At 45.2% G+C, this 24392-nt stretch overlaps 1 protein-coding gene across 1 annotated transcript in view; it reads left to right on the top strand.

Annotated features, from left to right (window-relative positions):
- The window catches only part of LOC115382345 (protein mono-ADP-ribosyltransferase PARP15-like), a 73980-nt gene extending 50863 nt beyond the window's left edge, over nucleotides 1-23117 (top strand). The window contains exons 3-4 of the mRNA XM_030084087.1: nucleotides 22166-22346; nucleotides 22831-23117. Coding sequence (XP_029939947.1) covers nucleotides 22166-22346; nucleotides 22831-23117 — 468 coding nt within the window. The remainder of the gene's footprint in view (nucleotides 1-22165; nucleotides 22347-22830) is intronic.
- Nucleotides 23118-24392: the final 1275 nt, after the last annotated feature.

The raw sequence follows: 24392 nt of genomic DNA, 5'->3' as shown, positions 1-24392 counted from the left end.
CTGTGATGGCCTACTGGCTGTACACGGAATATGCCACAATGATTGAACACAGCCCATCATAATCAAGCACAGGTGAGCATAATCATCCCTCCCCACCAGAGTTGAGTATGTAACGACAAGTAACGAACGTTACAAGTAGTAAAATTACTTTTGATGGGAACGAGTAGTGTAACGGCACTCCTCCTCCTAGATTGGTTGTTAAAGTAGAATTACAAATGAAACACTACGATCGTTACTTTTACAATGACTGCAAATCGAGCAACCAAAATATGCAAATACCCCTTTTAAAGGGGTAAAGGGCTCCGAAGATTTTGGACCCAAGCCCTTTCCCTATCATTGACAAAGATAGATAAGCTCATAAATACCTTTTTTTGTGTGTCTTATAAAAAAATTATAATAAAAAATAAAAGAAAACTTATAATGAAAGGGTGTAAAATAAAAATACATAAAAACAAAAAGTAAAAGTGAACTAGAAAATTCCAGAGGAAATTTTACTTTGTGCCTGCCAGCTGCTGCTGATGGTAATCTGTTCATGTATTTGCAGAACACTCCCATATTCACTGTGAGCTCTGAGCTGAGATAAGCGTGTGTGTATGTGTGTGTGTGTATGTGTGTGAGTGTGTGTTGCCATGGAGACCAGCTGCACTCAGCAGCCAAGACAGCGATTCATCAGTTTTTTCACCCAGTTTATATGGTTGAAATTATGTTACTTCTCAACAACTGAAGAATTTTGAGGTGAAATTGACCGTTTTTTTCTGTGAGCATGAGGGGCCTTTCATGGAATTTCCCTGAAATGTTCATGTCTGTAGGATCATCCATCCATCGATCTTCAACCGCTTATCCGAGGCCGGGTCACGGGGGCAGCAGTCTCAGCAGACATGCCCAGACTTCCCTGTCCCCAGACACTTCCTCCAGCTCTTCCAGGAGGATCCCAAGGTGTTCCCAGGCCAGCCGAGAGACATAGTTTCTCCAGCGTGTCCTGGGTCTTCCCCGGGGTCTCCTCCCGGTGGGACATGCCCGGAAAACCTCCCCAGGGAGGCGTCCAGGAGGCGTCCAGGAGGCATCCTGAACAGATGCCCGAGCCACCTCAGCTGGCTCCTCTCGATGTGGAGGAGTAGCGGCTCTACTCCGAGCTCCTCCCTGGTGACTGCGCTCCTCACCCTATGTCTAAGGGAGCGCCCAGCCACCCAACAGAGGAAGCTCATTTCAGCCGCTTGCATCCGGGATCTTGTCCTTTCGGTCATGACTCAAAGCTCATGACCATAGGTGAGGGTAGAGAGCTTCGCCTTTCAGCTCAGGTCCTTCTTTATGTCACAGGGGGGAGAGCCCCAATTTAACTTGGTCGCAATGGAGAGTCCCTCTGAATAAATAAAACATGCAATACTGGGAGCAAATGTCTCTAAAATTTGATTTGATTTCGAAAAATACATCATAAAAAAAGAAGTCCTAAAACAGCGCCAACTAAAAACCTAAACTCGAAGACCTAATAATATATCCGGTGAACGTGGGGTCGGTCTGGCTCAGGGTCCTTTGTGCTCCACTCCTCTCCTGCTGTGGGCATCAGCCGGGTGGACAGGGGCTGGTGGACGCCCTCCTTCTATGGCGTGTGTGTCTCTCTCTCTCACACGCAGACAGAGAAGGGACCTGTATGAGGGGGCAGGGTAGGGCGGCCGTCACTTTAAAGGGGGGCAGCGGTAGGCGTCAAGCAACTGCGTTTGGCTAGGGCCAGAGCCACTGTCACTACACACTGCAGCACACCACACACGAAACGGCATGCTGTGACTCTGACACACAACCACCAACAAAAGCCAGAAATGGAAAACTTTGCGGGAAGGAGAGCGTTTGCACTCTCCCCCCCTCCTGCGCTCCCACGATGCTTCCTGCCACTGCCCGGGAAGCTCTCGCTCTTCCTCTTCGGTCCACCGTCACTCTGGGTCCGTCTCAGGGTCCTTCTGGTGGCCCTCGGGTCTCCGTTTTTCCCCTCGTGCTCCAGGTCTGTGTGTCTTCTCTTCTCCCTGCCACTGGAGTCACACACATGCCGCCCACACACACACACACCTGTGACCCATACTGATTCCAGGAGGGCGGCGGGGCTCAACCACACACACACACACACACACACACACACACACACACACACACACACACACACATACACACACACTTCAACCCAGCTTTGACCCCCCCCCCCACAGAATCACCTCTGACATTTACCATGACAGACCGATACAGCGACTGCATCACTGCAGACGCTGCACCGATCCGTCTGTCAATCTCACGCTCCATCTGTCCCTCACTCATGAACAAGACCCTAAGATACTTAAACTCCTCCACTTGGGGCAGAGTCTCTCCACCGACCTGGAGGGGGCAGACCACCTTCTCCGGTCCAGGACCATGTCCTCAGATTTGGAGGTGCTGATCCTCATCCCTGTCGCTTCACACTCGGCTGCGAACCACCCCAGTGCGAACTTCAGTGCGACTGAAATTCTTACCAAACTTTAAAGCTCACAGTTGGAATTTGGTAGAATATAATAAAAAGAGGTTTTCACATTTCGATAGGGGGCAAAAACGACAATGTTTTGAAAGTTTAACAATATCTGTATGTGAAAGTATACCGAGGCACAATGGACTTGATCGGGGATGATTTATTTCTTTTTCATTTCTGGGCGATTCTCAACTGTTTACATGGAGGTTCCTACAGGAATAGTGGCGGAATATTGTGGACAAAATACTCTCAATGGAACGACTGACAATTTATTTGAGGACCAAAGCAGACAGGTATGAGCAAAGAAGGGAAAAATGGTACATATGACACCCCCCTCCCCCGCCACACCACCACCACCACAGACACGCACCTCTTGTTTTTGTGTGGTTATTGTTGTCCATGTAAAATGAAAAATCGTTACATTTTATGATTTTATGAAGCACATCTAGGGGCACTGTGTGGTATTACTGCAGGTTCTGTTATACACCACTATTCTTGGACAAAACCAAAAATTGGAAAATTAATTGTTCCTATGGTGCAACTTTAGTTAAATTATTGACAAGTGTTTTCTCCTCAATATTTAAGTCAGAGGACATTTCATTGTACCTGACTGCATAAATGGAGGGAAATCCCACCTCAAAAGGGAAAGTAACTTCATGTAACTGGTCGTATCTTTCAAGGAAGTTAATCTTAAATGGGTCATTCATTCAGTTCAGTGGCAAACAGGCACTCAACCTGGGAAGAAGCTTTTCCTTGACAGTTTTTAAACTCAGGTAAAATGGAAATCGAAAATTATTCATTGTTTTTTGAAGCGAGAGACATGAATGACAAAGAGAAGGAGAAGGTGAGAAGACACTTTCAGGTGAGAAGAGCGTCTGGAGGAGGTGAATGTGGAGTTATACAAAAGGTTTCAGGAAACATCTATGAAATCTGTTTCAAAGAGAAAGAAGGTAAGCTCTCCGCACTGACTTCAAGTAAGTTCAGTATTAAATCATATTTCACATTTTGAGTATGTTTGTAAAGTCTGATTGTGGCATTTGCTGTTGACACAGACCACACTTCAAAAACTGCAAAATTTTAAATCTTATCAAGTTCATTAGTCTTGTTTTCAGTGAAAATGTCTCATCCCATTTGATTTAAGATAACTTTAAGATAGAGAATTAAATTCTTATATCAACATCTAAAATTTACTTGCTGCATGAACAGATAATTTCACGAGTTTTAACTGTATTTTTTTTTTATTTAGTGTTGATATCCTGTATTTGGGCTACCCTTTTTTGTCGTTGGGAAAAGGGTTTTACAGAGAAAGTTTTGCACTATCTCTCACCATCTTCACATTTTGAGTATCGTTGTGAAGTCTGATTGTGGCATTTGCTGTTGACAGACCAGGAAAGGGTTTTGCAGAGACAGTTTCACACCATCTCTCTTCCTGATGGAGAAATTCGACTGACTGTGAGTCCGATTAACCCAACAGAGACTCTGGATCAACCAAAGGCCGGGCAGTCACAGGTCAGTTTCAGTGACTTTAGTCACTCATAAACTTTTATTACTATATAGTCAATGATATCAACCCACAGGTTTTTACAGGAAAATCTTTTCAGCTCTCAGTAATAAACACATCTGTCTGTTCCGATACAACTAAATCATTGAGTGGCGCTACTTTTCTCTGGGTCAGAAAATAGATCCACTGTCATTACACAGTCTTGAAAACTACTTTGAAATTTGATTTTAACTTTTTCCAGATTGCGTTGAAGTGTCCAGCCTGGCCTCCTCCACACTCAGCCTTCCAAACGTGAACCACATGTTTTATATATTTGCGTTCGTTGATAAATGTCTCAATTAAAATTGGAAAGAGGGCAAGCAGTAGTGCTAAGCGTTATTTTGTCAAAATTTCAACGGTACAGAACAGCTGTGTCACTCAGCAGGACGTGAGTGTGCATGCCCCTCTTCTTCCTGAACACAGCGGTTGCCATGGGGACGGGTGCTTTTGATTTACTGCACCGGGAAGTTTTCCACAACTGACCCACATGAGCCATAAACACCAAGACACATCCTTTACACTGTCACAGGATAAACAATACATTATACCAACGAACTGATCTCATGATCTGTTAATCGACACTTATATTCGAGATGTTTATCAGTAGTTAGGGTTAGGTTAGTTTCGATAGTTTACAATATATTGTCAAGTTTTTTCACTTCCTGCCTGCTCCAATGGCCTACAGTAGATGATTAAAATGTTTTCATTTGTTTGGGATTTGACTTGGCTGTTTGAAAATGCATGAAGCCATAAAAAAGACAGATGAAGGCTTTGGTAAGACCATGATGACATGTCGCCAAAAATGTACAGTTTTCAAAAATATCTTTATTTACACAAGATCATTTAAAAAAAAAATATTCATGTACACAGACTCACATAAAAAACTGGTTCAGAGCAGAATGAATGAAGTAAAAATGAGTGTATGAATGAAACTGTGATGGCCTACTGGCTGTACACGGAATATGCCACAATGATTGAACATAGCCCATCATAATCAAGCACAGGTGAGCATAATCATCCCTCCCCACCAGAGTTGGGTATGTAACGACAAGTAACGAACGTTACAAGTAGTAAAATTGCTTTTGATGGGAACGAGTAGTGTAACGGCACTCCTCCTCCTAGATTGGTTGTTAAAGTAGAATTACAAATGAAACGCTACGATCATTACTTTTACAATGACTGCAAATCGAGCAACCAAAATATGTAAATACCCCTTTTAAAGGGGTAAAGGGCTCCGAAGATTTTGGACCCAAGCCCTTTCCCTATCATTGACAAAGTTAGATAAGTTCATAAATACCTTTTTTGTGTGTCTTCGTCTGGTTCCCAGCTGTTAGCATCATAGTTAGCTTAGCTGGAAGTCAATAATCAGAGCCAGACTGACGAAAGTGGACAAAATAGTCCTTCCAGTGGTCCAGGGGACGGCGTATTAGGACGTGAAGTACATTGGAATGGTTAGAAAACATTTTAAAAGATGTGTTTTCTTTTCAATCAGTTAAAATAACGTTTTGATACAACCAGATCTGCGTATGCCCAGTGCTCCGCGGAAGGATATACCGTCGCACAGCATTAGAAGCTGTGCGCCAGTATATCCTTCCCCGGAGCACTATGCAGTAACGAGTAGTGTAACTTCTTTACTATTTCCATGGAGTAATCAAGTAGTGTAAGGCACTACTTTTTTTCAAAAGTAACGAGTAAAGGGTAACTCTTTACTTTTTTGAGTAACGGACCCCAACTCTGCTCCCCACAACCACCCTGGCCCTCCCTCTGCCCTGCACTAAAGGTGACCACTCCCCACCACCACAAAAACCATGAAAGAAATAATAATGAGTAATGTATTTCGACTTTCTATGTAAGGACATACGAGGGTGTACCCAAAGAATCCGGAATTTGACTGTAACTTTTTATTTCTGACATTTCAAAATAAAACATCACTGTCGCCTTTAAAATAACCTCCATCTGCATTAATGCAGCGCTCCAGCCGTGTCTCCCACTTCACGAATGCGTCGTCAGACCCACGCGTAATTGTGCCATTTTTTGCCGGCTGCGATTTTTCTGTCACCTCCTCCACATCTGCAAACCGCTGTCCCTTCAGCTCTTTCTTCAACTTGGGGAACAAGAAAAAGTCACTCGAGGCTTCATCTGGCGAATTAGGCGGATGGGAGAGGAGATTCATCTCATTCTTCGCCAGAAACTGCGTGACGCGCAGCGCCGTGTCCGCTGGTGCTCTGTGGTGGTGGATCAACCGGGCTCCACTCCACCACTATGCGGGCCGCTTCCTCCTCACATCCTCACAGAGCCGTCTGAGGACTTCCATGTAGTAGTCCTGATTTACAGTCTGACCTGGACGGACAAACTCGCTGTGGACGATACCCTGGACAGCGAAAAAGCAGCTCAGCATTGTTTTCACGGCTGAGCGGACCTGACGCGCCGACATCTGGCCCTTCTTAAACCACCCGAACCACTCATGGACCTGATTCTTCCCCAGAGCATCATCCTTGTAGGCTTGCTGCAACAAGGTGAGTGTTTCTGCTGCCGTTTTGTCCCAGCAAAAAGCAGAATTTAATGTTTACGCGCTGCTCTGGCTTCCCAGTCAATGTCGCCATTTTGGAAAAAATCGCAGTCTGCACTCTGTTGCTGCACTCTGTTGCTATAAATAGCGCCTGACAGGCGTCAGTGTCACTCTCGGAGCTCAGATTTCTCACAGATGTGCATGAGGTTTACCTGCAGCACATCTGACGGCCAGAAGTCGGAACTCATTATTATTATTGTTTTCTGACCAAATTCCGGTTTCTTTTGGGTACCCCCTCATATCAACTCCAAAAGGGACATTAGCAATGACCACGACATTCTTCCATCAGTGTTGTCAGAAGAATAAGTTCACGTAGACTGATGCCCTCCCAGTGCTCATTCTCCTCTGGTCCTCGATATAGTAAGATATTTGTGAATGGACATGCATTGAAGCCAAAGGTGTTTGCACAAACGTAACAAACAAAATATAAGAAATGCTTTCACCGTTTCTGCTTTCATCACAACAGACAAACCATCTGTCCCCTTCTGTCTACATATAAACAGCAAGATGGAGATTTTCTGAATCTCCACTGTGGCCAGTGTACAAATAGCATCATTTTTGGTGACTCATAGCTGTGTTCACTTTTCAACGAAAGACCCAAACACCAAGAAATACCAGTTTTCTCATTTCTATGGTGTCATGTAGTCAGAGCCAAAAAACTCAAAATTAGTGTCACCCCTGGATTTGTCAGGTAATGCCTGTAGGCACTTAATGAAAGAAACCCCAAAAAATATTTCTTAATTTTGACTTAAGTCCCTAAATAAAGTGGTAAAGCTATAGTAAGACCATTTGTAAAGAAAAAAACCCCAAAAAATATTTCTTAATTTTGACTTTAATAAAGTGGCAAGGCTAAGACCATTTTTTATGAAAATTTTCAACAAAAAAAAATTCTTATTTTTTTTCTTAAATAAAGTGGTAAGGCATGTGTAAGACCATTTTTAAACAACCAGTGTTTGTAATCTATATGATGGAAATGTATGATTATCTTTAGTTATCCCACCTACATCAACATTGAATAATCATATATCTGTTGGGTATTTTTCTTCCTTAGATTTTCACAAACACAAACATGAAACATCTCAAGAAGACTTACCATTTGGATGTTTTCCTCCTGCGCTACATGAGAGACAATCCCAAAGCTTTCAAATATCTCCAAAAACAATTCTCTTTAATGGACTGCAAGGTGGAGTTAAATTGTGATGAAGAGGAGGCCGTGGTGAGGGGAGATGTGGATAAAAGCTCTGGAGGAGCCTTCAGAGGTGATGCAGAGAAATGGGAGCAGCAGGTGGACTGGATCATCGACACCATCACCAAGGAGTATGACTGCCATTATGTAGTCGAGGCAAAACAAGTCCGAGTGTTACTGCAGGATCTGTCCTTTGTGAATGAAGACATCATGGTGTGCAGAGAGAGCGGATACACTGTGATTGTAGGGAAAGCAGAGGCTGTGAAAGAGAGGGTCACAATACTGACAAAGAGCCTGCCGATCCGAAAGGAAAAGCCAATTACAGAGAATCAGCTAAAACTGATAGAAGAAGAGTTCTGTCGTGAATTGCGTGCACACTATCCAGATGTTCAGTACAGCACAGGTAAAGGCATCATCGTCCTGGAAGGCCTGGAAGATGAGGTGCAGTCTGGAGCCACAAAGCTCGATGAACTCATTGGCCAAATCAAAGAAAGGAAGATTCAGTTCCCAACACCTTTACTGAACTTCATTAGTTTCAGCGGCGCCATTTCCAAATACCAAGCTCGCTTCCAACAGATCTTTAGAAATCCCGTCTCCATACAGATGAGGCCGGACCTGGTTCTGTCCAGCCTGTCCGCTGAAGCTTTGGACGAGGTCCAGGCAGCGCTGGTGAAAGATCTGAGTTTGTCCACCATCCAGCTGCAGGGAGCTGCAGCAGTTCCTCCACATCTGGACAAACTGAAAGACATCCTGAATCAAGCCCAGAGTGAAGCAAACCGTGACGAGCTCAGAGTGGACGTCAGCTTCATCCCGGGAATCAATGGAGCCAACAAAGTACAACTTGTGGGCTACAGTGAAAACATGCTTCAGTTTAAAGACATTATTCAAGACTATCAGCAGAACCAAGTCATGAGTCAGGATACAGTGAACCTGTCATATCCTGAATTCGCTGACTGCTTCGATAAAATCTTAGACCTGACTGGTATCAAGTCACCCAACGTGACTTGTAAAGTTTCTCCTTTACCAAATCCTTGTGTGATCCTGTCTGGTCCCCATTGCAAAGTTCAAGAAGCCAAGCAGGCTTTACTTTCAGCTTTGGCTTCTTTGACGTCAGACACGTTGGTTCTGGAAGGCTCAGGAGCTCAGCAATACTATCAGGCAAGTGGTAAAGATAGCAAGGAGCTGGTAGAGCACTCCTTCCAGGTTTTTATCAGGGAACAGCAATGTGTGTCGATTCCAGACGTGAAAAGCAAACAAAGAAGCTCCAGCAGCCCCATGACTCTCCTCTCAAGCCTTCCATTTTCTAGAAACCACTCAAGATCTGTTGCTGGTACTGCTACCACTCACAATGTGAGTTCTCCAGTCAACAAAGCCAACGTAGCCATCAAGCTTGGTTCTTTGGAAGATGAGCAGGTTTGATCATTTCGATTAATATTCATCAGTATGTCCTCAAGCAATACAAAAACAGAACAGTACTGAATACAATGACTACAATAATACAATGAATAATACAATGAATGAACAATACAAACTGATTTGTCTGTGTTTCACTGCCTGCCTCAAAGGTCAGTGTTCTGGTCGTCCCAATGGTCAACATACGGCTGACTTCCACACAGTTCGGTAAATGCCTTCTGAAGGAAGCTGGGAATACACTACAATCAAAGTTCGACTCTCTGGCGTTGAACTGCAGCCTTGCTCCTGGAGACATTCTGCAGGTTGACGGTCCTCCATCACTGGGCTGCTCTAAGATCTTCTTCATTGAGTGTTTACCTTGGGATGGAGTCGGAGGGATGAGTGTCCAGGTAAAGTAAGAGCATTAATAGGACTGGAAAATTAAATATATTTATTAAATTTGAAGGTGTGCTTATTGGAGGCACGCTCGTAAAGTTGACCATACAGTTTTCCTGTTGATTATTCTAATGCTCACCTTAACAATCAGTGTTGAGAGAACCAGCAAGTAATGCTCAATTGGAAAGGTTTGGTATTGAAATACAACCACTGTAAACCCAAAGGACCTCGTCGAAAGGCAAAAGCAGTCATAGTTTTGATTTGATAAGGAAGTTTTTCCTCATGAACACTCAATTTTTTTTTATTTCCGAATTAAAGTAGTCAACAAAACCAAAATATTCCAGCATTCACACGTAATTAAAATCATTTGGTGATAATGAATTAAAGGGTCGAAGTTTATGAAGGGAAAAAGCATTCCATTATGTTTCAGTAATGACGTTGTATCTTCCTGATATTTCATTTAATCTATGTGCCGGTCCTGTATGTCTTTACATTTCTTCATGTATAATCTTACAATAAAAGAAAGAAAATTGTGTTTTGTTTTTGTGTTCTGCAGGCTCTTGGTAAAGCACTCAGACAATGCTTGGATCTATGTACTCAATTGGGCTTGAGCTCGTTAGCTTTTCCCGTTATTGGGCCTGGAATACGTCTAAGATATCCTCCAAGCGAAGCCGTCCAAGTGCTCACTGATGCTGTTTGTGGGTTTGGATCATCTGCATCATGTAGTTCACTCTCTACCATCCACATCATCATCAGACCCGGTGATCCTGACTCAGACGAGGTGAATATATCAAACACAATTTCTGCATCACGTGATACATTGTGTGATGTTTGATTGCTTCTGTTTCTGTCACAGATCTACCGTGACCTCTATCAACACCTGAGCATGAGACAAGGAGGGGAAGGTATTCCAGAAAGACCAGCTCAGTCGGCCTTCATGAAATGATAATCTGACCTGCTGTTAAAAAAAATCTAATCTGAAACACAATCCTTCCCTCCAGAGATCTTCAGATCCTTCACCAGTGACCTGGATGAAATTACCATCACATTGGGAGGCGGAGTTAAACTACGGATGATTTTTGGGGACATCACCGACGAGACGACGGATCTTGTGGTGAACACAACAGACTTCACAAATTTTGACCTTGGTAAGTGAATTTTAATCTAGGACCTAAAAAGAACTTTCTTTTGCTGGCGTCTTTTCATTTTTACCTGATAAATTCAGCAGCAGAAGCCTGGTGTTTGTGGGAAATCCATGGGTAACATCAGTGCAGTGGACCTGCTTCAAAACTTCAAAAAATGTGTTCATTTTTGCATGTTATTGATCATTATTTCAGTTTACGCTGCATAGTTTAGAACATGGGTGTCAAACATGAGATCATAGGATCTTGTCTTTTCATTCATGACCCAAAGCCCATGACCATAGGTTAGGGTTGTGTTGGGGTTCACACCATTAATACTCTTCCCCCTCACATGGGCCTCACCAATAATGTTGGAATTTCAACTTAATGAATTTGGCTCCACCAACAGCGTTTATAGTGGAGGTTGGGAGCTGCTGACCTCAACTGGGGATATTGTTGGACGGTGGAAGGAATACTTCGAGGACCTCCTCAATCTCATCACCACGTCTTCCATAGAGGAAGCAGAGGCTGAGGTCCCAGAGGTGGACTCGTCCATCACTCAAGCTGAAGTCACCGAGGTGGCAAGGCACCGGGGGTGGATGACGTTCGCCCTGAGTACCTTAAGTCTCTGGATGTGCAGGCACTGTCTTGGTTGACATGTCTCTGCAACATCGCGCGGCGGTCGGGGACAGTGCCTCTGGATTGGCAGACCGGGGTGGTGGTACCCCTGTTTAAAAAGGGGGACAAGAGGGTGTATTCCAACTATAGGGGGATCACACTCCTCAGCCTCCCTGGGAATGTCTATGCCAGGGTACTGGAGAGGAGGATCCAACTGATAGTCGAATCTTGGATCCAGGAGGATCAATGGGGTTTTCGTCCTGGTTGTGGAACACTGGACCAGCTCTATACCCTCCATAGGGTGCTCGAGGGCTCATGGAAGTTTGCCCAACCCAGTGCATGTTGGACTCCGGCAGGGCTGCCCTTTGTCACTGGTTCTGTTCATAATCTTCATGGACAGAATTTCTAGGTGCAGCCAGGGGCCGGAGGGGGTCCGGTTCTGGAACCACAGGATTTCATCTCTGCTTTTTGCAGATGATGTTGTCCTGTTGGCGTCATCGAACCTGGACCTACAGCATGCAGTGGGGTGGTTCGCAGCCGAGTGTGAAGCGACAGGGATGAGGATCAGCACCTCCACGTCCGAGGCCATGGTCCTTGACTGGAAGAAGGTGGCTTGCCCCCTCCAGTTCGGTGGAGAGACTCCTGCTCAAGTGGAGGAGTTTCAGTGTCTTGGGGTCTTGTTCACGAGTGGGGGACGGATGGAGCATGAGATTGACAGGTGGATCGGTGCAGCGGCTGCAGTGATGCGGTCGTTGTATCGGTCCCTTGTGGTGAAGAGGGAGCTGAGCCGAAAGGCGAAGCTCTCGATTTACCGGTCAATCTACGTTCCCACCCTCACCTATGGTCATGAACTTTGGGTCATGACTGAAAGGACAAGATCCCGGAAACAAGCGGCTGAAATGAGCTTCTTCCATAGGGTGGCTGGGCGCTCCCTTAGAGATAGGGTGAGGAGGTCAGTCACCAGAGAAGAGCTCGGAGTAGAGCCGCTACTCCTTCATATCGACAGGAAACAGCTGAGGTGACTCGGGCACCTCTTTAGGATGCCTCCTGGACGCCTGGGGAGGTGTTCAGGGCATGTCCCACCGGGAGGAGACCCCGGGGAAGACCTAGGACACGCTGGAGAGACTATGTCTCTCGGCTGGCCTGCGAACGCCTTGGGATCCTCCCAGAGGAGATGGAGGAGGTGTCTGGGGACAGGGAAGTCTGGGCATCCCTTCTGAGACTGCTGCCCCCGCGAACCGGCCCCGGATAAACGGTAGAAAATGGATGGATGAATTTCGCTATCGTAATAATTGTTTATCAAAGATAACTATTATTTAAAGAATTTGGGATCTAATTTTCATCAGATAACCTCAGGGCACCACCTACATTTCATAGGAAAAGATAGCCAATTAGTTGTAATCAGTCTCATAAACTTGGTTAAAGGTGTTGTAGGCAGGATTCTGCATCTCCCCCATCTTGCTTAGGGTTACCTAAGCAAGATGGCGATTTGACCCATCTAAGATTTGAAACCCAGCACAGCCAATCCTGTCCTGTTTTCTCTGAAATCATGCCCCGCAAGTTAAGCCCCTCCCACAAGAACGTGTGATGAACGCCCCTCGGCCAATCGCGGTTAGAGCCTCAGGGGCTCTTCTGGTTGGTCAAAGATACCTGGAGCTGTCGAGATTCCTTTTCAGCTCAGAAGAGAGACAGATGGAAACGCTGCGCCCTCGCGGTAGTGCAGTTATGCTACACTCCTAAAGGATTATCAATGGATACTCTAACATTTAATCCAAAGAAAACACAGAAAAATTAGCATTGACTATCAAAATCCTGCCTACAGCACCTTTAAATTATTAATTTGGAATTTGGATTAATAATTACATTATTAACAATTACCAAATATTAACAGTAAAACCTGAAGGATTCTGGAGTTCTTGGACAGAGGAGATCAAAATTCCAGCCATTCATGTATGAATGTGTGTGTGCGTCTGTCTGTGTGTGTGTGTGTGTGTGTGTGTGTGAGTGTCTGTGTGAGGGAGAGAGATGGTTTGTGAGATGGAATGGAGGACTGTGGGATGGAACTATAGATCAAAATGGCGGCCAGGCAAGGACTACAGGTAAAATGGCGGAGGGATGTGCTCTCCACATGTGCTCGGTAACAAAGGAGAGCCTGATAGGGAGTGAGGCCTGAGTCTCCTCTCAAGTGCAACTTTGTAAAAGCCAATTCAAACGGAGTCTCCATGATCTGTGTTGTCCATCACCTCAGACCAGGTGGAAAATGTTGGATTACACATGTGATGTGATGTGATGTTTTGGTGTGATGCTGGAGGCTTAAGCATTACAGTTCAGTATCAAAGATTAACTTGCAAACCCGGCATTGGGTGAAGCGAAGTGATCATTAGCTTACAGACTGTTAACTTATCCTCAGTTAATCAAAACCAGAAAATAAGCTCAATTAAATCCACACATCATGAAAACAAAAAAGTCTACTCTTGGCAATACCTGTCTCTGCTCAAGCCCAGATAGTTACCACTTTCCTTTGTCTTTCATTTCGTTTCGTTTCGTTTATTTGGGCATATCACATTACAAACATCTCAACAATAATATGCAAACCATTCAATGAGAGCCCAAAAGGAGTAGTCTGAAGCAGAAGCTTCAGTGCCAATCTCACAGTTTTATCACTGAGGGTCACATGGCAGTGTTGTTGTATTTATATATGTTTTCATCACCCATACCCAGGCCATTACGCAGTAATATGTGCACGTGCCTGCCTATGAATGTGTGTGTGTTATGTAGTACAAGATTTATATCCTGGCATGCCACACAAGTGTGTGTGCATGCCTGGACATGAACTGCAACATTAACCATACATAATCATTATTCAAGTCAAGGAATAATGGAGGAAGAGTCGCTCTGGAGTAGACAGCCGCTTGGTGCTGGCCAGGTGGTTGCTCTTTGTTTCCTGTTTAGCAGGTCCCTGCTAACGTGGTCGATTGCTGTTGTTGTGGCCGTTCTCTAATGTTTTCCAAAATTTTGTTTAAAGCCACATAGAGGGCGGGGGTCGTGTGTTCGATGCGTGCTTCCAAAAATCCAGATGAGATGAGCTTGACAGAAGATTTTTTCAGATCCAAAATTAACAAAAAGGCTTTACCAAACTCAAAATGTTTCTGGTCCACCAGATCCACAAAAATCCTTTGTTTGAATCCACAATGACCTTAAGGTACTCTACCTTTCCAAACTTGCCATGTCGCACTGTCAAAAACTTTTTTCGACTGAGAGCCACCCCCCTTCCAGAACTACCATAAATAAGCTTTCAGCTTGATCTCTGCCGGCCTGGCAGACAACAGCACCACAGCTTAACATAGGAAAAGGAAAGGACAGCAACCTGTGGAAAATCAAGCTAATTACTGAAGGCAGGACACCAGATTAACATAAAATATTGCCTCCACACTTACATGTTCATTTAAACTATAACATCAATCCACTACCTAAATGATGCAGTAAGCACCGAACTGAATATATTACAATGGCTCTAACACCTGTGGAGCAGAAGAAGATGGAGGTGTTGGGGTGGCTGTGGTTCAGTGGGGATCTTGCAATCGAGAGGTTGTTAGTTTGATTCCTTCCCGATTGCAAGTCTCCCCCTGCCTGCATGTCAAAGTGTCCTTGATGGATGGACTGAGTGCCTTGCATGGGTTTACAGTCAAGTCGGCACCACTCCAAGTCGGCCCCGGCCAACTCGGCACCGCCCCGGGATACAGTCAACTCGGCATCAAGCCAAGTCGGCATCAAGCCAAGTCGGCATCTCGCCAAGTCGGCCTCGCGGGCAGGGGGGGCTCTCGAGTGGCCGAGTTGGTCGGTGCGGACTTGACTGTAAGCTGCTTACCAACTCGGCCAAAAGCGTCTTTCTTTTTTTTTTTAATCACGATGGTGGATAATGTACCTGGGAGCTTCATGTTTGACGTCCGAGTAGCTACAAGAGCGCAGCGCTTAGCGGCTGTCTGGTCATGTGACCGGTCCTAAGGCATTCTGGGAATCGTAGTGCAGCGATGCCGGCTGCGCCGCGACGATTGGCAGTTTTTTTCGTGCCGGCAGCGCCGCTTCTCCTCACGTAGCAGGCAGGGGACTGGAGGACAAACTGTGTGGTTATGGTGACTGACAGGCTAGAGGTGGAGAATGGACCTGGAGCTTCATGGTTGACGTCCTGTTTGAACCGAGTAGCTTAGCTATGAGCGCACAGCGCGAGCGGCTGTCTGGTCATGTGACCAGATCATGTGACCGGCATGTGATCCGCGAACGCTGCATGATCAAACCAGTCGCCTGCATTATAATTTTATTGTAATGTTCTCCACCCCTGAAGTTTGGTCAGCCAGTACAATTAGATTTACAATTAGATCTAAAACATGTAGGGTCACCGCTCCTGAGGACTGGAGTTTGACACGTGATTTAAATGTATACATGACGACCGTCATTTCAGTGAAATGAAATGTATATAATATTTTACCGGAGGGCTACGTTTATGAGCTTATGAACGCCAAGAAACCACATGAACAGCTTAACATGTACTACTGGTAATCGTTTGATATTACAGTCCCAGTTGCTATTACTGTTGACGCACACTAGATGGCGGGCAAACAACATTTAAAACAAAATACATGCTTTTGCAAATGACAATGTTTGTTAAAGAAAAGAATAATGACTGATAAACTAACAATGTTGATCAGAAATGAACAAATCAGCATAAGCATAATGCAATACAGGTATTATGTTGTGGTTGGGATGAAATACAACAAGTATGATCGAGTTCGTCATGCAGCTTCGGTCTTCCTAGGTTTCCACTGATTGGGTAAAAATAAATTAATTGTACTGGCTGACCAAACTTCGGGGGTGGAGAACATTACAATAAAATTACAATGCAGGCGACTGGTTTGATCATGTAGCGTTCGCGGATCACATGCCGGTCACATGATCTGGTCACATGACCAGACAGCCGCTCGCGCTGTGCGCTCGTAGCTAAGCTACTCGGTTCAAACAGGACGTCAAACATGAAGCTCCAGGCCCATTCTCCACCTCTAACCTGTCAGTCACCATAACCACACAGTTTGTCCTCCAGTCCCCTGCCTGCTATGTGAGGAGAAGCGGCGCTGCCGGCACGAAAAAAACTGCAAATCGTCGCGGCGCAGCCGGCATCGCTGCACTACGATTCCCAGAATGCCTTGGGACCGGTCACATGACCAGACAGCCGCTAAGCGCTGCGCGCTTGTAGCTAAGCTACTCGGACATCAAACATGAAGCTCCCAGGTACATTATTCACCATCGTGATTAAAAAAAAAAAGAAAGACGCTTTTGGCCGAGTTGGTAAGCAGCTTACAGTCAAGTCCGCACCGACCAACTCGGCCACTCGAGAGCCACCCCGCTCGCGAGGCCGACTTGGCGAGATGCCGACTTGGCTTGATGCCGACTTGGCTTGATGCCGAGTTGACTGTATCCCGGGGCGGTGCCGAGTTGGCCGGGGCCGACTTGGAGTGGTGCCGACCTGACTGTATCCCCCTTGCATGGCAGCTGCCTCCACTGGTGTGTGAATGTTTGTGAATGGGTAAATGTGATAATACAGTGTAAAGTGCTTTGGGCTCTGTCAATGCAGTGTAAAAGTGCTATATAAGTGTAGTCCATTTACCATTTGAAGGGTTGAAGAACCGTTCCTGCCATGGTTCTTCCGTGGTGTCCTTTTCATGGGCTGGAGGAGTGGACCCTGGGCCCGGGTGGCAGTCAGATGCTGGGGCTGACTGGTGCCAGGCTTGGTCGGTCCAGTCTGCAATGTGCTTATGGCTGGAGGCCGGAGATCCTGCTTGCAGGCTGAAGGAACTGGTCGCTTCACCTGTGGAAGTCTTTAAGAACAGTTTGTGAGAGTACAGGTTGTGTACCTCTTCCTGTTCTGGTGGTCCTTGGTGGGAAGGCTGGATGCTGGATGCCAGTTTCTGGTTAGGCTTTGGTCAGAGGGCCCCTTCCCTTGTTAGCGTTTAGCAGTGCTGGTGGGCAGAGGTGGGCTTTGAAAACTCACTGGAGTTTCAAATTTTTTCCCCCTAGTGAGGGTTTGGAGGAAGGGGCTGACCTTCCCCCTGCTGCGTGTGTGTGTCTTGGAGCACACACACAGCAGTCTTGGCAAATGAGCAGTTTCTTTGTTTAACCATGGGTCCCAACAGTAGAATTGAACACTGAGCAATAAATTGAGAGCTTTGCCTTTCGGCTCAGCTTCCTCTTCACTACAGCAGACTGATACAACGAATGCATCACTGCAGCCGCTGCACCAATCCACCTGGCAATCTCACGCTCCGTCCCCGACTCATGAACAAAACCCCAAGATACTTGAACTTCTCTACTTGAAGCAGGGTCCCTCTAAAGCTGGTCCATTGTTCCAGTGTTGGACCAGGACAAAAACCACATTGCTCCTTCTGGATATGAGGTTCGATGATCAGTTGAACCTTCCTGTCTAGTACCCTGGAATAGACTTTCCTGAGGAAGCTGAGGAGTCTGATCTCTCTATAGTTGAAGCACACCCTCCTGGCCCCCTTTTTAAAAAGAGGAACCACCAATCTGCCAATCTATAGGTGCTGTCCTCGACTGCCATGAGATAATATAGAGATGTGTCAACCAAGACAGTCCCTGCACATATAAGAGACATAAGTGTACGGTCTTATCGCTCTAGCGCACCTAGATTGATAACTCCCACCGTAAAAGGTGTGCTGACCTGATGACACGGTGTCTCCTCACGCCTCGGACACTCCAGAACTGTTCCTTCATTGTATTTATTAAAGAAAAACACAGTTTGTCCAGCCAGTGGTAGAAATCAACTCAGCTTCACCGGTAAACATTGCCGTCTGATTTAAAGTAGATCCGACACGTAACATAGGCGCGGATGCATCACAGCGTGCCCTATTTTTTCAGTATAATTATGCAGAAACATAGGAACATAACAAAAATTCTACATAAACACAGGGAGGAAATACCAGCAAAGATGAAATATGAATTAAACAATGATAATAATATAAGAAATTCCACACAATAAGGTACTCAGGGTGTATCTCATTCTGGCCACCAGGTGCTCACATACGAGCCCCAACCCCAGGTCTGGCTCCCAGGTGTGGCCCTGGCGCTATACGTAATGACGATGTTATGACCTTTGTTTTTATACTTTTCATAAGGGCTTTTGAACTGCTCTCAGTCTGGCCCATCACCCAGGACCTGTTTGCCATGGGAGACTCTATCAGGGGCATAAAGCCTCCGACAGGCGCTCAAACTCCCCCACCATGTTAAGGTGGTAGTTCGGGGAGGAGCAAAGAAAATATTTAGAATTTAAAATGAATGGTTATTATGGCACTTTTTCATGGCACTGTGACTGCATGGATGTCAATGTCATTTTTTTCAATGCTTACCACATCCACTCCTGTTACTTTCAAAGTGAATATTAATGACTTGAGCACCAACAAGGGGATTTAATTTTTAAATTAAAAATATGGCTGTACACAAAGAAATAATCATATCCATAAACGATGTAGCATCGCAGCCACCTCACCAGGCAGGGATTATCCATTGCTCCTTCATGTGAGTGGCTGGCTACAAAACCAATCACTTGCCTTCCGGGGCAGTGCCTTAGTGATTTGGATCTTTGGGACTTCACAGGTCTTCACGTGGGCACTCCCTTTCACAGGTGTTTCGTCAATTAGCCCACGACACCTCCGGGGGGCTTCACAGCGGGACCAGTGTCCTGGAACCACTTCCTCCGTCCCTCAGATCCTCTCCACTCAGTTCTGCTCTCCCTCCCATCTGCTGGCTGGATTGCGCCATTGCTCAGCACTCTTCAGCCAGAACCATCTTGACGCTGTCTCTGCCTGTTTCGTAACATTCCCAATCAGCGTCTTGCGCACAGGACCTTTCATCCCAAGGGCTCCTAGTGCTGTCCACAATGATTCCCCTGGAAAACCTCTACAGCCAACTTTGACTGGGAGATTCCAGGCTTTCCAGCCCTTCTGCTGGAAACAAATTGCTGGAATCGTATTATTAATTAGAACTTTGGGAAATCAGAAATAAAGAAAAACAATGCTTCTGATTTCCTATAATATGACTTTTGTGTACAGCCATATTGTTAATCACTACTATTGTCTAATCATGTGATTTCAAGTTTGTTTCTCAGTTATGGATATTTAAATTGAAAAAATAAATCTCCCCTTTCTTTTTTTATCCTGCAGATGGTGTGTGCAAATGTATCTTAGCCGCAGCTGGACCAGAGGTAGAGGAAGAACTTAAAACAGGTAAAAAAAAAAAAAAAAAAGGTTGTTGATCCTTTTTAATTGACTAGCTTCTGACTAAATTTGTTTACATGTGTTTTGTTCGTAGCAACAGTAAACCCAAGAGGCATGGTTTTCACTGAACCGGGACGGTTCCCCTGCAAAGCCATTTTACACGTGTGTGGAGAGAAGTCCACCAGCCGCATTGAAGAGCTCAGTCAATGGATCATCGAGTACTGCGAAACATACCACGATACTTCTGTAGCAATCCCTGCAATCTGTGCTGGTGGGTTCATGGAAAATGGAAGATTTACAGTTTCAGGAATCACTTTTAACTGTCCTGGTTTGGTTTGTTGTGCAGGAGCCGGCGGGCTGCAGCCTGGACTCGTGGCAGGAGCAATCCTGCGAGGGATCAGGAGCGCCACGAATTCCACTCACCTTCACACGCTGCGCAATATCCGCATCATCCTGTACAAGATAGATGTGTTCCTGGCATTTCAGGAGGAAGTCATGCAGATGTTTTCCCCTGCTGTATACTGCACAGGTGAAGTGCAGCTTCGGCTTCTCTGTGATTATTGAGAAAGTTGTCTCTTCCAGTCAGAGGCGGCAAACACGTTTTAGTTCAGGGGCCACATTCAGCCCAACTTCATCTTGACTGGACAGGAACGGTAAAAGAAAGCCTTTAAATTTAAAATAAACAATTTCAACTGGAAATGACAGCAACCTCAACACAAAGCCTTTTTAATGAAAACCCCTGTTAAGTTGTGCGCCAGAGGCTCAAGAGTGGATCGTAAAATGAACAGTGGAAAACAAACAGTGGAGATCTGAGGTCCAGGAGTCCACAGGGATGCAAGGGACTTGGAGAATACTATAAAAATCCAGAACGAAACATTACAACACTATATAAAATATGAATATAACGTTAGGAAATACAATACAATCGCCAACATACAAATGTAAGTGTGTGTAATAAAGTCCCCCCCCACGTAGAGGCGTTGAAGAGCTGCATGGCGAGGGGGAGTAACGATCTCCTCAGTCTTTCGGTGGAGCAGGACAGTGAGAGCAGTCTGTTCCGGAAAGCTGCTCCTCTGTCTGGAGATGGCGCTGTGCAATGGATGGTCTGGATCGTTTATGATAGACAGGAGCTTGTTAAGTGTCCGTAGCTCTGCCACAGATGTCAGGCTGTCCAGCTCTGTGCCAACAACAGAGCCTGCTGTCCTAAAATTTGCTTGGTGGTTTGGTGGAACAGATTGGAGCCTTTTGAGGGCCCACTTTGGCCCAAGAGCCCCAGCCCTGCTTTAAATTATAATTTAGATAAAAGCATATTTTATTCAATGAGTTGATTTTTTTTTTTTTCTTTGCCCATTTTCAGGTGCCCTGCCTGAAACACAGCAACAACAGCCTCGGGTGTTAGCGAGCGCAGACCTCGGCATCCTCAGCAACACTCCTGCAAGTCAGAACTCTGCCTTTCTGTTCCTGGGTCTCAGCAGGAAGAGCGTTGACGACGCCATGGCGAAGCTGAAAGATCTGTATCAGAACCAGTGCTCCACTCACACCTTCAGAAAAGAGGAGCTGGACAGCCTCATGCAGGACGACATGACAGAGCTGATGCAGCTGATCAACACTCAGGGACTGTACATACAAAATGACCAGTCAGGCGACTTGTCTGTGAGCGGCCTAAAAGACGGCGTCACTCAGGCAGTGATTGCATTCAATGCAATTCTCCACAGTAACCTCAGGAGAGAGATGAGGATCAGGGAGGAAGAGGAACTGTACACCCGTGTGGTTTGGTGCATCATGAGCCACATTGGTCTCTGGGAGAGACTTCCCAAAACTGCAAATTACAATTTGGAAAAACAAGACATTGCAAGGGGAATAGTGGATGCACATGGAGCCACATGGACGGTAGATCTAAACAGCATGGAGGCCACAAACCTCATGGTCGCAGAGCCCAGGAAGCTCAAACGACTGGAGAACCTGCCAGGTAAGAAGATGGATGTCAGGAGTCACAACAGTGATTTATTATGATTAATGACTATGATTAAGCATAGCAGCTCCCTCTGTTGAAAAATTTCAGGTCTGTGTTTTTAAGAAAATATGTCATTCACTCTTTGCAGTACCATCCTGTGTACATTTTCAGTTTACAGTTCTATTTCGTTCCTGGTCTCAATGTCTTTCAGACTTCACTATGCCTCTGTACTGGGACAGCATGGCCCCCGGGGAGAACGTGAAGGTGGTGGCCGTGCCGCCTTCCTCTGCAGAGTACAGAGCTTTGAAGAGTGAATTCAGAAAAACTGAGAGCAAGACTGTGATGAAAGTAGGTGGTTCCCAATGGAGACATCTATATATTTTTGAAAAAAGGAACAGTTTATAATTTAGCAGCAAGTTGTTGAATTATTTGCAGGCTTGTCATGATTTGAAGTAATCATGTAATAGACTCCCTCACAGAAAAATATATTTCCCAAAAAATCAATAAATCATGTGGATTAATATCATCATTTTGTTTGTAACAATGCAGAAGTTTCACAACGGAACAGAAGGAGATAGACTCCTCTACTTAATGACTCATGATCTTTTGTTTTTGTTGCTAGATTGAGCGTTTGCAGAACATCCATCTGCGTCGTGCCTACGAAGTCCAGAAGAAGCACATGTCAGAGAAGAACAAGCAGGAGGGGGGAGCGAGGGAAAAACTTCTGTATCACGGGACCACCAAGGACAGCTGCAACTCCATCACAGAGACCGGCTTTAATCGTCGTTTCTGTGGACAAAACGGTAAAGATCTCCATAGAAAACTATGACTACTGCTTCTCTCCTTCCCTCTCTGAAAAACAGTATGAGGGACTTTTGAAATTTAAGTGTTTTGTTTGGGTCAGGAGATGAGGACTCTGAGCGTCAGAATCTGCTGATGTAGAAGGTAAAACTCATTTCATTGTCAAGCAAATAGTTGAACCTAAAAAAAAACAAAGGTAAAAAAAAACCAAAACAAAAAAAAACATAAATAAAATAAAGGAGCTAAGTAAAGCTCAAGAGCACAGAGATAAGAGCACACATGAACAGACAAGAAAGCACAATTTATAGGAGAGGCTCCAGGTGGAGACAATCACACTCTCAGGCAGGTGGAAGACATCAGAGCAACAATCAAACATGACAAAGAGAAGGCAAGGAGCATTTAACCAGAGACCCAGTTCAACACACAAAGAAGAAAAGACAGAAAATAAACACTGACATTAAATACGTCTAATCATCTCATCCTCAGGAACTGCATATGGTGCTGGTGTTTACTTTGCTGTCAAGGCATCTTACTCAGCCCAACCGCGCTACTCCGAGCCAGCTGAGGACAGCTCTCAGGTCATGTTCGTGGCTCGAGTGCTGACCGGCATCTACACTGAGGGCGACAGCAGCATGAACGTCCCTCCTCCTCGAGACATCCAGCGGCCCCACGACCGCTTCGACAGCGTGGTGGATCGAGAGGTCAAACCCAAGATGTACGTCGTGTTTCATGACAACCAGTCTTACCCAGACTATCTCATCACCTTCAAATGAGGGCCCCACCAGAGCCCTGGGGAACGAGTATATATATATATACTGTATATATATGTGTGTGTGTGTGTGTGTGTGTGTGTGTGTGTGTGTGTATATGTATATATGTGTGTGTATATATATATGTATATATATATTGGCATGCTATTCAGAAAAAGAAGTGTTTGAATACATTGACTGCAACCTTGAATATATGCATAAGTGCATAAGTCCATAAGTGCACTTGGCACCAAGACCGGAGGTCGATGATCGACTTTGTTGTTGTGTCATCTGACGTCCGGCCGTGTGTTTTGAACACTCGGGTGAAGAGAGGAGCATATATATGTATACATTAGGGCTGTCACGATATCAAATTTTCTCTTAACGATTATCATGGGCAAAAAATATCACGATAACGATATTATCACGATATCAGCAAAAATTTAACCAATAATGGTACAAACATTCAGATTCATCTTTAATTTTATTTTTGTTTGTTTTCTGTCTTTTCCTAGATTCAGAATACCTGTCAAATGAGGTGTTGAAACAATATGAGAACAGTAACTGTACAACTGCATACCAAAAGTGTAGTTACACTCAACTAATTAAAATCTGATGAACTGATTAACAGAGGATCCACAGCAGAGGCGTAATTTACGTAGGTACGTAGGTACGTAGGCACGTAGGTACGTAGGATTTCACCCCAACCCACCAACGTACGTTGGTGGGTTGTGAAAACCCACGGGCCCTGTTGGGGTGAAATCCTGTACCACCACCACACTACCGAGGATTTTTGTTTGTTTGTTTGTTTGTTTAAATCCGAGGCGGAATGAGCAGCAGCTGCTTCTCTCCGGCCAGAGGCGCCGCTACTGGCTCGGGCCCCGAGCTGAAGGGGGTCCCGAGGAACGGCTGACATCAGTCAATTTCAAAGACAAATTTAAGGTGCTACACTAGACGCTGCAACGACAACGTGTCGAAAATCCCCCGCATGGGGCCCTTTTCCGACTACTCACCGGTTAGTTGCTAGAAGGGGGCCAGCGGAGAAGACGGCGGATATCAGCGACACAACTTGAACAATACCGGTTTACCGCGACAGCCCTAGTATACATATATATGTATACATATTTATTAGAGATGCGCGGATTGCGGTTGCACCCGCGGAGCCCGCGGATAACCGCGGATCGGGCGGATGACGTGTCAAAAAATTAAGATTTTAGTTACATTCGGGCGGGTTGCGGTTGAAGCACTCAAATAAAAAAAGCAACATTTTAATAGCCAAAACACTATTCTGCAGATGGC

This window comes from Salarias fasciatus, chromosome 3 (assembly GCF_902148845.1).
Source record: "Salarias fasciatus chromosome 3, fSalaFa1.1, whole genome shotgun sequence".
NCBI classification, from domain to species: Eukaryota; Metazoa; Chordata; class Actinopteri; order Blenniiformes; family Blenniidae; genus Salarias; species Salarias fasciatus.
Note: the sequence above shows the minus strand (reverse complement) of the source record. Positions and strands in the feature narration are given on the sequence as shown.